The sequence below is a fragment of the Bos indicus x Bos taurus genome, chromosome 2 (assembly GCF_003369695.1).
Source record: "Bos indicus x Bos taurus breed Angus x Brahman F1 hybrid chromosome 2, Bos_hybrid_MaternalHap_v2.0, whole genome shotgun sequence".
Lineage (NCBI taxonomy): Eukaryota > Metazoa > Chordata > Mammalia > Artiodactyla > Bovidae > Bos > Bos indicus x Bos taurus.
In genome coordinates, this window is record NC_040077.1 from 125,627,464 (window position 1) to 125,641,146 (window position 13,683).

General features: G+C 43.1%; 1 protein-coding gene across 2 annotated transcripts in view; it reads right to left on the reverse strand.

Annotated features, from left to right (window-relative positions):
• Window positions 1-13,683, reverse strand: part of WDTC1 (WD and tetratricopeptide repeats 1) — a 67,343-nt gene that overhangs the window by 19,754 nt on the left and 33,906 nt on the right. For both annotated transcript variants that reach the window (XM_027519313.1, XM_027519303.1), the window contains exon 4: window positions 130-176. In XM_027519313.1, the coding sequence (XP_027375114.1) occupies window positions 130-176 (47 nt within the window). The remainder of the gene's footprint in view (window positions 1-129; window positions 177-13,683) is intronic.

The following is a 13,683-nucleotide window of genomic DNA, read 5'->3' on the forward strand; positions in this document are numbered from 1 at the left end:
AGCAGAGGACCCAACTCCTCTTCTGGGTCCACTCTTTTCCTTCGATCTACAAAGAGGAAGGAAAATCCCCGCCTCCCAACCTCCCCACACCCTCCTCCAGCACCCATAGGTGCCGGATTTCATACTTACTCTCCTTTCTCGTTCCACTCCAGGCAGTTGACACATCCTGAGTGACCCTGGGGGACAAGAAGAGAGCCAGTTAGAAGTTCTCCTGGAGAACTCAATGTCAAGAAGTAGAAGTGAACAGATAAAATAGCCTTTCCATCATCAGGGTTTTCTAGGTGTGAGTGAGTGACCAGGACTGAATCAAACCACCATGCAGTTCACAATATATAATACACTTTCATATGCATAATTCCACTTGATATTGAACCCCTCTGAGCCACAAAGGGAAGATTTTATTGACTTTATTTTGCAGAAAAGTAAACCAAAATTCAGGTAATAGTGGAAATGTATCCAAACAAATTTCTGCTCCTACCACCAGAGGGGTATCTATTAACAGTCGCTTCAAGGGACAGCCCCTCAGCCACAGAAAATCTGGACAGAGGAGCCCAACTGACCGAAATGCAGCTAGTTGCCAGAAGCCTGATCTTTCACTCATAGGGCACGTGTTTACCCAGCACGCACTGCATGCCAGGTACTGTTCAGATGCTGGGGGCATAACAAAGTCCCTGGTCTCCTGGAGCTTACTTCAGGTACGTGTAAAGTGAGGTAAATCAAGCACAGGGATGTGAACTGAGAAACATGGAGAAGTGAGGCACTTACTGACGAAGGCTGAAGTTGAAAGCATGCACAGAGAGAAGTCATGGCAAAGCCAGAATTACGAGGAAACAGAAACCATGAAAAGCAGAAGGTATGCAGTGGCAGAAACAAGTCTTACACTGGAGAAGAGGAGAACAAGCCACTTCCATTCCTACATTCTGTTCTTTCTTTCCCTCATTCCTAATGGAATCTTGATTTTCATTTCATTATCTGTCCAGCCCAAAATAAGACCATGTATTTCAGGAAGTGTAAGTTCATTGTCCTTTCCACAATGGTGGGTTCAGGAACTTAGATCTAAGCCAAATTGGACATGGCATTCACCCAGACATAGGGACCGGCTCAGAAATGAGCCTGTAACCCCAACTGGATGCAAGGGGGCCAGGAGGTGAGAGCGTGTAAAAAAGAAGTTTTCTCATTTTCAGAGAAGAACCTACAAAAGGGACACCTTTCTTCCTGTGGATGCTGGGTGTCCTGATGTGACTCCTAGGACTGTGACCACGAGGGTAGCCAGCCTGACAGTGAAATAAACATGGAGAGAAAAGCCCAGCCAAAGGAATCACAGAAAGATGGAGCCAGAATGACCAGAGTAACCCACCCTGATGCCTACCCGACTCCTGGGCTCCAGTCAGGAGCCAGTCTGCTCGTTGCTTTAAGGTCACTTGAGCTGGGCTGTTGCTTGTGGCTCAGAGCATCCTGATCAACTCACTCTTCAGGTCTCAGTTCGTGGGCACTTCCCTCAAGCAGCTGTTCCTATCCCGTAAACCTGGGAAGGAGGGACACCCTTCCTGTGGGCTCCTATTGTCAAGCTGTATCACGGCTCTGTGTTGACACGGCTGTCTGTTCCACCACACTGAGTGGGGAAGGCAGCCCCTGTGACCACGCTCACTGTATTCCCGAGGCCAGGAACAGTGCCTGGCACGTATCTGCTGCACAGTGAACAAGTGGGTCCGGTGGGCCTCGTGGGAAGACTTGAGAGAATGAACAAACCCCTGACTCTCTCGTCAGCAGAGGCTTCTCCTCTGCTTTTTCCTTCCCTCTCACCCACTGTCCTATAAAAATGCTCATGTGGGTTGAACCTCATGTCTTCATAGGTTCTGCACTTCAATACATTATTGACACATTCACTCTGTTTAACTTGCCAGACCACTGGCTCACCTGCGGCCTCTCACTTTCCCATGGCACCGGGTTGAAATCCATACATGATTCTGGTCACTCTTCCTGAATCAGATTCATTTCTTTCCTCACCCCTCTCATTTTCCCTCCAAGCTTTAAATTACTTGCGCCCAGGGGTCACATCTTTAGCGTGCAATTTCCCAGAGTGCTGAGGGCTTTTAATGTTCATCACTTACCAAGGGCTTACAAAGAGCTAGGTGTAGTACCGTGTACCAGTGGTGGGCAGAATAACGGCCCCCTTACAAATGTCCATGTCCTGGTCTTCTGGAACCCATGAACACATTATGGTAGATGGCAAAGGGACTCTGCAGATGTGACTTAAGGCTAAAATCCTTGAGGTAGGGAGATTATCTTTATCCAGGGGAGCCCAATACAATCACAGGAGTCCTTAAAATCAGAGAACCTCTCCTGGCTGCAGAGAGTAGAGAGATGTAAGTGTGAAATGGACTTGACCGACGACTGCCAGTTCTGAAGATGGAAGGTTTCTTCTAGCCAAGAAATGCTAGAAACTGGAAAGTGCAAGAAAACGGATTCTGTTCTCCAGCCTCCAGAAGGAACAAAGCCCTGTCAAGACATTAGGCCTGTGAGAGCCAGGTCAGACTTCCGACCTACAGAACTAGAAGATGATCCATTTGTGCTGTTTTAAGCCACTAAGTTTATGGTGATTTGTTACGGCAGCCACAGGAATTTTACAGCATTCCACATCCATTATCTTGTTTAAGAAACAGGTATCATTACTTATTTCACGGATAAGAAAAACTTCCCTGGAGGTCCAGTGGTTAAGATTCTGTACTTCCAACACAGGGGGTATGGGTTTGATCCCTGTTCAGGGAGCTAAGAATCTGCACGCTGAGCAGTGTGACCGAAAAAAATCAAAACAAAAAGAAACAACTCCCCCCCTCCAAAAAAAAAACCCCAAGAAAACCCAATACTCAGAGAGCTTAGGTAAACTGCTGCGATTCTGTAATTTATATGTATTTATTGTATGTCAGGAAGATATAGTCTTGATATAGTCTGTCTGGCACAGAAGTCCTAAAAACCCTTGGAATTTTCTAAGTAATAAAAGTAATAAAGATGTCGTGATATCCATAACAAACCTCTTTCAACTAACACCTGAGTTTATGTTAATGATGAGATTTTTGGGAAGCACCTAAGGGTGCAGGCTGGTTACCAAGAGAACCAAACATATGATTGGAGGGTTGGAACTTTCATTCCAACCTGACCACCAGGGAGGGGAGAGGGGCTGGCGGCTGAACTGATCACCAATGGACGATGATTTAATCAACCAGCCAAGGTAATGGGATACACAAAAGGACAGGGTTCAGAGAGCTTCTGTGTTGGTACACATGGAGATTTGGGGAGAGTGGCATGCTAGGAGAGGACATGGAAGCTATGCAGCCCATCCCATGTACCTTGCCCTCTTTTATCTGGTTGTTTTCTAAATTATATTGTTTTATAATAAACCAGTAATCTAGTAAGTAAAATGTTTCTCTGAGTTCTGTGAGTCACTTTAGCAAATTAATTGAAACCAAGGAAAAGGGGTTTGGAACTTCTGAAATGTTAGTCGCTCAGTCGTGTCTGACTCTCTGTGACCCTGTGGACTGCCAGGTTCCTCTGTCCACGGAATTCTCTAGGCAAGAATACTGGAGTGGATTGCCATTTCCTTCTCCAAGGGATCTTCCTGACTTAGGGATCGAACCCAGGCCTCCTGCACTGCAGTCAGACTCGTTACTGTCTGAGCCACCAGGGAAGCCCCTTGGAACTCCTAATCTACAATTAGTCGAAAGCACAGGGGACAGCCTGGATTTGCAACTGGTGTCTGAAGTAGCTGCTGGGGCTGAAGGGCAGCAGGGTTGTTCACAGGACTAAGCTTTTGACTTCTTGGTGGTCTAGTGGTTAAGGACTGAGCTCTTAACCCGAGGGATTTGACACTATCTCCAGGTAGACAGTATCAGGATTGAGTTAAATTGTAGGGAACCAGCTGGTATTGGAGAGTTGCTTGGTGGTATAAACCAAACCAACACATACCCACACGTTGGACATGGCTAATGTAGCACAGCTAGAAGTGGTATCAGGAAGCACTTTTTTTTTTTTTTTAATCAGGAAGCATTTTAACTCAAGGGCTCGGGCTCTTAAGCACTGTCTGAAAAGTGCATGAATGCTTCCAGAATTATTATATTTGTCCTCAAATCAGTAGTGCATCCAAAGTACAGAAGACAGGCCACAGAAGACAAACATGTTACTTATGACTCATTTTTACACAGTAAAAAACAGCTCAGAGACAGGTAAGTTGGAGAAAGTGTAGAGAGAAAGTCCAAATCAGATTCTACAAAAATACAAAGTAACTATTGACAAAAGGCATTAATAAAGGGCTCTATAAGTTAGACTATGTGTTTGGGAAGCTAATTTATATAAGGCATGGGGTGTTTAAGAGGATTTGTTTTGGCCTTGATAAATAAGCCTGGCTTAGATGAGGTACGTGATCTAGAATTAAGTTGAAGAATACAACGGAAGAAAATATGCCTATGGCATATCAGAATTAAACAGTGGGTAAAAAAGAAGGGAGAAAACCTCAAACTTTAAAGAAAGAGAGGAGTCGTTGTTTACAGATGGCTCCGAGAGAGGAACAGACCTCTGTGTGGCTGGCTCCCTGGAACCCTGGACACGTACCTGCTTATGGTGAGCCTTGCATACCAGGAATAAGGAAGAAACAAACTGCCCAGAGAACGAACCTGCAACAGAAGTCCTAGATCTCGCTCAGCTTCCAAATTCCAACCTCTTACTTCCTGCTTAACTTGATTAAAGATTGCTTATAATGACTATTTATTATAAATTCCTATAATTGCTAGGCAGCATAGTATACAGGAGGAAAAGGAGGCAAGGAGAAGCATTTTATCACTGACGCTGCTTCGACCTGCAGGTGCATAATGATGGTAAAAAGCAGACCGACACTTAGGTGGCCTTCTTTTTTTTTTTTTTGGTGGTTTTCTTACTGCTTTTAAATTCTTTGCGGACCACACACCCCCTTACAAGCCTGCACTACTGCCCCTAGCTTGGTATGCTGCTGCTGGGTAGAATACTAGATAGTAATATACATGACCTTATTGTCATTCCCTTTTAACAGGTAAGACTAAGTCTCAGAGATATTAAATAAGTCACTCAGACTGTAAACACCAGTTTACAGGAACCCAGGTCCATATGACTCCAAATATTTCTCTGTGCTGGATTACCTCAAATGCCACCCTTATTCCCACCCGTATTAAAAAGAGATCTCACTGCTACTATCACCTTAGAAAACTGTCAGTTTGATATAAAGTCAAATTTACCTCTACTGTATAACCCAGCAATTCCATTCCTTAGGTATTTACTCAAGGGAAATGAAGACATTTGTCCACCTAAAGACTGGTATAAGAATATCCTTCAGTTCAGTTCAGTTCAGTCCAGTCGCCCAGTCGTGTCCAACTCTTTGCAACCCCATGGACTGCAGCACACCAGGCCTCCCTGTCCATCACCAACTCCCGGAGTTTACTCAAACTCATGTCCATTGAATTGGTGATGCCATCCAACCATCTCATACTCTGTCATCCCCTTCTCCTCCTGCCTTCAATCTTTCCCAGCATCAGGGTCTTTTCCAATGGGTCAGTTCTTTGCATCAGGTGGCCAAAGTTTTGGAGTTTGCTTCAACATTAGTCCTTCCAGTGAACACTCAGGACTGATCTCCTTTAGGATGGAATGGTTGGATCCCCTTGCAGTCCAAGGGACTCTCAAGAGTCTTCTCCAACACCACACTTCAAAAGCATCGTTCTTAGGCCCTCAGCTTTCTTTATAGTTTCATAGCATTCAGTTCAGTTCAGTTCAGTCTCTCAGTCGTGTCCAACTCTTTGCGACCCCATGAATCGCAGCACGCCAGGCCTCCCTGTCCATCACCATCTCCCGGAGTTCACTCAAACTCACGCCCATCGAGTCAGTGATGCCATCCAGCTATCTCATCCTCTGTCATCCCCTTCTCTACCTGCCCCCTAGATGCTTTAATTTTCAAAGTCCCACATGAGAAATAACCCAAATGATCATCAACAGAAGAGATACACAAAATGTAGTGTATTCAAACAGTGTAATCCTACTCAGAAATAAAAAGAAACTACCATAGATACATGAAACCACGTGGATGAAACTCAAAACACATGATGCTAAGCAAAAGAAGCCAAACAGAAAAACACGCATACTGTATAATTCCAGTTTCAGAAAGTGTATGAACAGGCAAAACTAACCTATGGGGAGAAATAGAAAACAAACAAACTAATCTATGGAGACAGAAGCCAAAAAGTGGTTCCTCTGAGAGAGGAGTGTTGACTGGAAAGGGCACCATGGGAACTTCTAAGGTGATGGAAGTATTTTCTGTCTTGTCATGAGTAGTAGTTACTTGTCAAAACTCATCCAACCTGAGACCCATGTACTTTATTTTTATGCAAATCATACTTCAATAAAGAGAGGGAAGAAAAAAGGTAATCACAATAATAGTGATAGTAGTAGCTAATATATAGTAAGTGCTATCTCACCATCCTCTAGGGACAACATTATGCCCTTCACTTAATGCTGAGTTAAACTCTACAACTGCCTCATGATGGAAATACCACTACTATTCTCATTTTTTTTAATGAGAAAAAGGTTAATATCCATATTGCATAAACAGTATAGTAAGAATGTGAATCCTTGTCTGACAGACTCCACTGCTTGGCTCTTAACCATGGTGTCATACTGCCTTTTTAAATTCTGGGGTATCTCCCTCAAAACTGAAATGTCTGCTATGTGCCTGTAAGTGCTAAGCTTTCATGTATACGAATTCATTTAAACTTCACAATACATGTTGTTTATTAGCCTTAATGTATTAAGATTACACAGTCACAATATAACAGAATGCAATGAGTCCTGAAGGCAAATAAAACGCAGTTATCCAAACACATGAAAAGATGCTCAACATCACTCATTATCAGAGAAATGCAAATCAAAACCACTATGAGGTACCATTTCACGCCAGTCAGAATGGCTGCGATCCAAAAGTCTACAAGTAATAAATGCTGGAGAGGATGTGGAGAAAAGGGAACCCTCTTACACTGTTGGTGGGAATGCAAACTAGTACAGCCACTATGGAGAACAGTGTGGAGATTCCTTAAAAAACTGGAAATAGCACTGCCTTATGATCCAGCAATCCCACTGCTGGGCATACACACTGAGGAAACCAGAATTCAAAGAGACACATGTACCCCAATGTTCATCGCAGCACTGTTTATAATAGCCAGGACATGGAAGCAACCTAGATGTCCATCAGCAGATGAATGGATAAGAAAGCTGTGGTACATATACACAATGGAGTATTACTCAGCCATTAAAAAGAATACATTTGAATCAGTTCTAATGAGGTGGATGAAACTGGAGCCTATAATACAGAGTGAAGTAAGCCAGAAAGAAAAACACCAATACAGTATACTAACGCATATATATAGAATTTAGAAAGATGGTAACAATAACCCTATATACGAGACAGCAAAAGAGACACTGATGTATAGAACAGTCTTTTGGACTCTGTGGGAGAGGGAGAGGGTGAGATGATTTGGGAGAATGGCATTGAAATATGTATAATATCATATATGAAACGAGTCGCCAGTCCAGGTTCGATGCACAATACTGGATGCTTGGGGCTGGTGCACTGGGATGACCCAGAGGGATGGTATGGGGAGGGAGGAGGGAGGAGGGTTCAGGATGGGAAACACGTGTATGCCTGTGGCGGATTCATTTCGATATATGGCAGAACCAATACAATATTGTAAAGTTAAAAAAAAAAACAACTCAGTTATCCTAAAGGCAGAATGATGTGAGTAAACAAACATCTTTGTAAAATCCTCTGTTGCTTCTTTAACTGAGTTCAATGCTTTCTCAAATTTTAGTGTGACTGAAAATTGCCTACTAGAGTAGTAAGAGAAACAAGAGTGACCAAAACCCATCATACCACGTGTCAGGCCCTGCCCTAACTGCTTCACATAATTACTCTTCAAAGTTCATTAAACTGTTCATAAAGGACAGTAAATGTGTTTCTGGGTTCACAAGCTGTGTTTCCTTGAGGAAGTCCTATAACTTCTCTGTGTGTCAGGTTTTATATCTCTAAAAAAAATGGTGATAATATACATAACCTCATAGAATTGTTGTGGGGCACAAATCAGTATTTGTAAAACACTGTGATAGCTGAGTAGCAAAATTGGAAATCAAGTCCAAATATGTTCTCTCCCCTGCACCAGGATAATTTAAGACTTACAGTACAGCCTAATGTGAACTATGATTACTGGGGAAGGAAAAATCCTCCTAGAAGTTATTAAAAGGAACAATTTAAAACATATTTCTAAAAAAATAAGGTAATATATATTTCAACTGCTATATGTTTAAGCAAAAATCTAAGTATGAATATAGTGGGGTGAGTCAACAACCATATGAGAAACTTTTTCCTTATGCTGACCTATATCTGCTGTCTATCCCAGCAAATTCACTTTATTTGATTGATGGACTGATTTTATTTTTATTTCTTATAAAATAGGCACTCTTACATGTGCAAAAGCTATGGTGGTAAATAAGATAAAGAACTCCAGTGATGAGGGAGACCAAAAAAAAAAAGCACAGGAATCAGTAAAATGAGCTCTGCTGCTGCTAAGTCGCTTCAGTCATGTCCGACTCTGTGCAACCCCATAGACAGCAGCCCACCAGGCTCTGCCGTCCCTGGGATTCTCCAGGCAAGAACACTGGAGTGGGTTGCCATTTCCTTCTCCATTTCGTGAAAGTGAAAAGTGAAAGTGAAGACGCTCAGTCGCAACTCACTGGTAGCGACCCCATGGAATGCAGCCTACCAGGCTCCTCCATCCATGGGATTTTCTAGGCAAGAGTACTGGAGTGGCTTGCCATTGCCTTCTCCGAAAATGAGCTCAGACAGTGATAAGTGCTATGTAGAAAATAAAACATGGTGGGACTTAGCTAGGGGTGCAATGGATAGGAATCCACCTGCCAACAAAGGGGACACGAGTTCAATCCCAGGTCCAGGAAGATTCCTCATGCCACAGAGCAACTAAGCCCATGTGCCACAGCTATTGAGCCTGTGGGTCACAGCTACTGAGGCTGCAAACTCTCGGGTCTGAGAGCCACAACTACTGAGCCTATGTGCTGCAATTACTGAAGCCCACGTGCCCTAGAACTATATGCCACACCTACTGAGCCCACGTACTGCGACTACTGAAGCCTGTGGGCCTACAGTCTGTGCTCTGCAACATGAGAAGACACAGCAATAAGAAGCCCAGGCACCACAAAGAGTTAGCTCCCATTTGCTGCAACTAGAGAAAGCTCCTGCACAGCAATGAAGATCTAGTGCAAACATTCGGGGAGCTGCCCATGAGAACAGGGTCCTTTATCTAAAGGACACAGCTCTGGGAGCTGCCTCAGTCCTTGAGGGTTTGCTTGCAAACATAGCTCTCTGTCCCGCCACCCAGAGATTAGGCAATTATTTACTGCAGACACCTGGAGTTCTGGACAAACTTCTCACACACAGGGAAATGTTATCTGGTGTAAGAAATAACAACAGGGTGCCATTCCCATGCTCTCAAGATTTTTTGTGACTTTTCATAAGATGTATAGGTCAGCCAGGAAAAATGTTAACTGTCTTGTTTTTCTCTTGCTCTCCTGTATAAATATAAGATGCTGAATAAAGTCGTGGTCAGACCACTTCCCTTTGTGGAGACGTGTCTGATCCTCTCGACCCCATCTTTGCTGTAGTATTCTTTCTCAGCCGTGTCGTGCACGTTCTTGGGACGTGATTGACTTTGCCAGCTGGCTCCGGCAGGTGGCGCCCGAACAGGGACTCGAGAATTGGAGTGCGACGACGGCTGCTGCCCGTCAGGATTGAGGTTAAGTAACGAGGAATGCCTAATTATTGAAGGGGCAGGGAGTGTTATTGTTGAGAGTAATAAATCATGGGACAAGGCAATAGCAGCCAGTTATTTGTACATATGTTGAAAACTATGTTAAAAGGCAGGGGAATTCATGTAAATAAGTTACAGTTAGAGAAGGTTTTACTTTTTGTAGAAGAAGTTTGTCCTTGGTTCCCAGAGGAAGGAACAGTTAGTCTGGAAACTTGGAAGAAAGTAGGAAAACAATTGCAGACATATTATTCCTTACATGGTCCCAATCGTGTCCCTGTGGATGCTTTTTCTTTGTGGACTCTCATAAGAGACTGTCTGGATCCTGAACATGAGGGACGTAAGATTCAAAAGGCCCTCCAGGATTCCACAGAACCCGAAGTTGCAGAGCCTTCCGCCCCTCCGCCTGAGCCGCTTTATGCCGTGCCTGAGGGAACATCTTGTAAGGCTGGAAGGAATGATGATGTGTTAAGCTCTGATGAACAGGAAGAGTTAAATGAACAAGCGGCTCAGTACCATAGAGAGGATATGCCCTGGGAGGTTTTCAGATAAACATATTATTCCTAATCAAGTTAATTTCTCTTATCATGGAGTGTTTGATCGTTTACCTATTTGTCTGTCTAGATATTTTAATTCAACAGGATGTCTTTTTGTTGGGGAGTCAGGATAGGCTGATTATGACAATGGTTGGAGCCTATATATTCCTGGAGTAACGAAAGAATCTGGAATTCCTCAATGTCCTAATGGAACTGGTCCTTTAGATATCCCTTTCTGTGACCCTGAAGCAAGGAGAAGAGCCACTGCTGCACCATGGAAACTGTGTCGAGATGGAACTGCTACGGTTTATAACATATTTGGGACAAATGAGTCATTGTGGGACTGGTCTCCAGACTCGGCCAGAAACTCCGGAGCACAAGATAATAGAAAGTTTGCATCCCGTATTTGGAACTTGGGCGGCTCTAAAGTGTTCCAAACAGAAATCTGGAAACTAGCTGCCACCCTTGGATGTGAGGGTTTCTACCTTCAGGTGGGATCAAAAGTGAGACACGGTTATTTATGGAATCTCACCATGAGATACCCTCGTGCATGTGTGCCTCACCCTTATGCTTTGCTAGTAGGATCTGTAAATATACAACCTGGGTTACGAAATTATAATGTAACTTGTAACAACTGTACCTTAACTAACTGCGTCAGGGGAATTACTAATCAAACTAGGGTTCTAGTCTTAAGACAGCCTGCTTTTGTTATGATTCCTGTAAAGATTAATGGGTCTTGGTATGATGAAAAAGGACTTGAGCTTTGGAGAGAAGTAGAGGGTGCTTTAATGCGTTATCGCAGGGGAATAGGGTTAATAATTCTGGGATTTGTAGCTTTGGTAACCCTTATTGCCTCCTTGATTACTGCAGCCCTGTCCCTGGCACAATCAGTGCAAACTGCAACTTCTGTTAATAATCTGGCACAAAATGTATCCGTTACCCTGGGGACTCAAGAAGATATTGACAAAAAGCTAGAGGATCGATTGAATGCCCTTTATGATGTTGTAAAATTTTTAGGCAAAGAGGTTCAAGGTATAAAGTTGAGATTACGGGTATAATGTCATGCCGATTTTCGATGGATCTGTGTTACCCCCAAAAAATATAATGGTAGTATAACTGCTTGGGATAAGGTGAAAGCTCATTTAGAAGGTATTTGGCATAATGAAAATATTTCCTTAGATTTACTGTATCTACATCAGGAAACAATGAACATTGAAAATGCGCCCAGACTTGATTTGGATGTTGCAAAAAGAGCTGAGTCTTTTGTTAAAGAACTTTTTTGACATGTACCTACCATCAATAGTATTTGGTACTTGGGAGCAGCCATAGGAGGACTATTCTTAATAATTTTAACTGTTTTATTTCTTGCACCTTGTTTAATTAAAAAACTGATTGATGATCTATAGATGATAAAGGCTTCTATCTATGGAAATTGCGGTTAAAGGAACATAAGCGTGCACCTATATAAAAAGAAAGGAGGAGATGCAGGGAGCTGCCCGTGAGAACGGGGTCCTTTATCTAAAGGACACAGCTCTGGGAGCTGCCTCAGTCCTTGAGGGTTTGCTTGCAAACATAGCTCTCTGTCCCGCCACCCCAGAGATTAGGCGATTATTTACTGCAGACACCTGGAGTTCTGGACAAACTTCTCACACACAGGGAAATGTTATCTTGTGTAAGAAATAATAACAGGGTGCCATTCCCATGCTCTCAAGATTTTTTGTGACTTTTCGTAAGATGTATAGGTCAGCCAGGAAAAATGTTAACTGTCTTGTTTTTCTCTTGCTCTCCTGTATAAATATAAGATGCTGAATAAAGTCGTGGTCAGACCGCTTCCCTTTGTGGAGACGTGTCTGATCCTCTCAACCCCATCTTTGCTGTAGTATTCTTTTGCTGTAGTATTCTTTCTCAGCCGTGTCGTGCACGTTCTCGGGACCTGATTGACTTTGCCGGCTGGCTCCGGCACAAACAGAAAATTAATTAAAGACAAGAAAACATGGTGATGGGTTATACTTTAGATACACTGGCCAGGGAAACCCTATAGATAAGTTTGAGAAGAAATTTGAATGCTGAGAAGGAAAAGCATGCCAGGCATAGAAAAGAACAAGTACAAAGGTAAGAAGAGGCTTGGCATGCTATAGATATAGAATTAAGGCCAGTGGCTAGAATACAGGGATAAAAGGGACAGAGTAAGGCAAGCTAAGTTTCGGAGGTGAGCAGAGGCAAGATCGTACTCTTGCCTGGAGAATCCCAGGGACAGAGGAGCCTGTTGGGCTGCCGTCTACGGGGTCGCACAGAGTCGGACATGACTGACGTGACTTAGCAGCAGTAGCAGCTGATTTCCAACAAGAGTGCCAAGACAATTCAAATGAGAGAAAGAGTAGTCTTTTCAACAGATGATGCTGTAATAACTGAATGCCACTGCTGCTTAGTCACTTCAGTTGTGTCCAACTCTGTGTGACCCTATGGACAGCAGCCCACCAGGCTCCTCTCTCCATGGGCTTCTCTTGGCAAGAGTACCAAAGTGATTTGCCGTGCCCTCCTCCAGGGGATCTTCCCAACCCAGGGATCGAATCCAAGTCTCTTATGTCTACCTGCTGTGGCAGGTGGGTTCTTTACCAATAGCGCCACCTGAGAAGCCCAATAACTGAATGGTGGTAGTGGTTTAGTCGCTAAGTTGTGTCCGACTCCTGCAATCCTGTGGACTGTAGCCCGCCAGGCTCCTCTGTCCATGGGATCCCCCAGGCAAGAATACTGGAGTGGGTTGCCATTTCCTTCTCCAGGAGATCTTCCTGACCCAGGAATCGAACCCAGGTCTCCTGCGTTGTTGGCAGATTCTTTACCAACTGATCTATGAGGGAAGCCCATATACATAACTGAATATGTATATGCAAAAGAATGAAACTGGGCCTCAACATGACACCATATATAAAAATTAACCCAAAATGGATAAAAGACATACACAGAAGACTTAAAACTATAAAACTTTTGGAAGAAAACACAAGTGTATATATCTTTGTGATCTTGTATTAGGAAATGGCTTCTTAAATGTGACATCAAAAGTGTCACATTTATTATGAAAAAATAAAGAAAATAACTTGGACTTCAAGAAAATTAAAAGTTTTGTGAGTCAAAAGTGCTCTCAAGAAAGTGAAAAAATCCACAGAATGAGAGGAAAATTTTCAAATCACATAATCTGATGAAAGTTTATTATCCAGGACATACAAAGAATTCTTATGCCTCAACAATAAATAACAGTTTAAAAA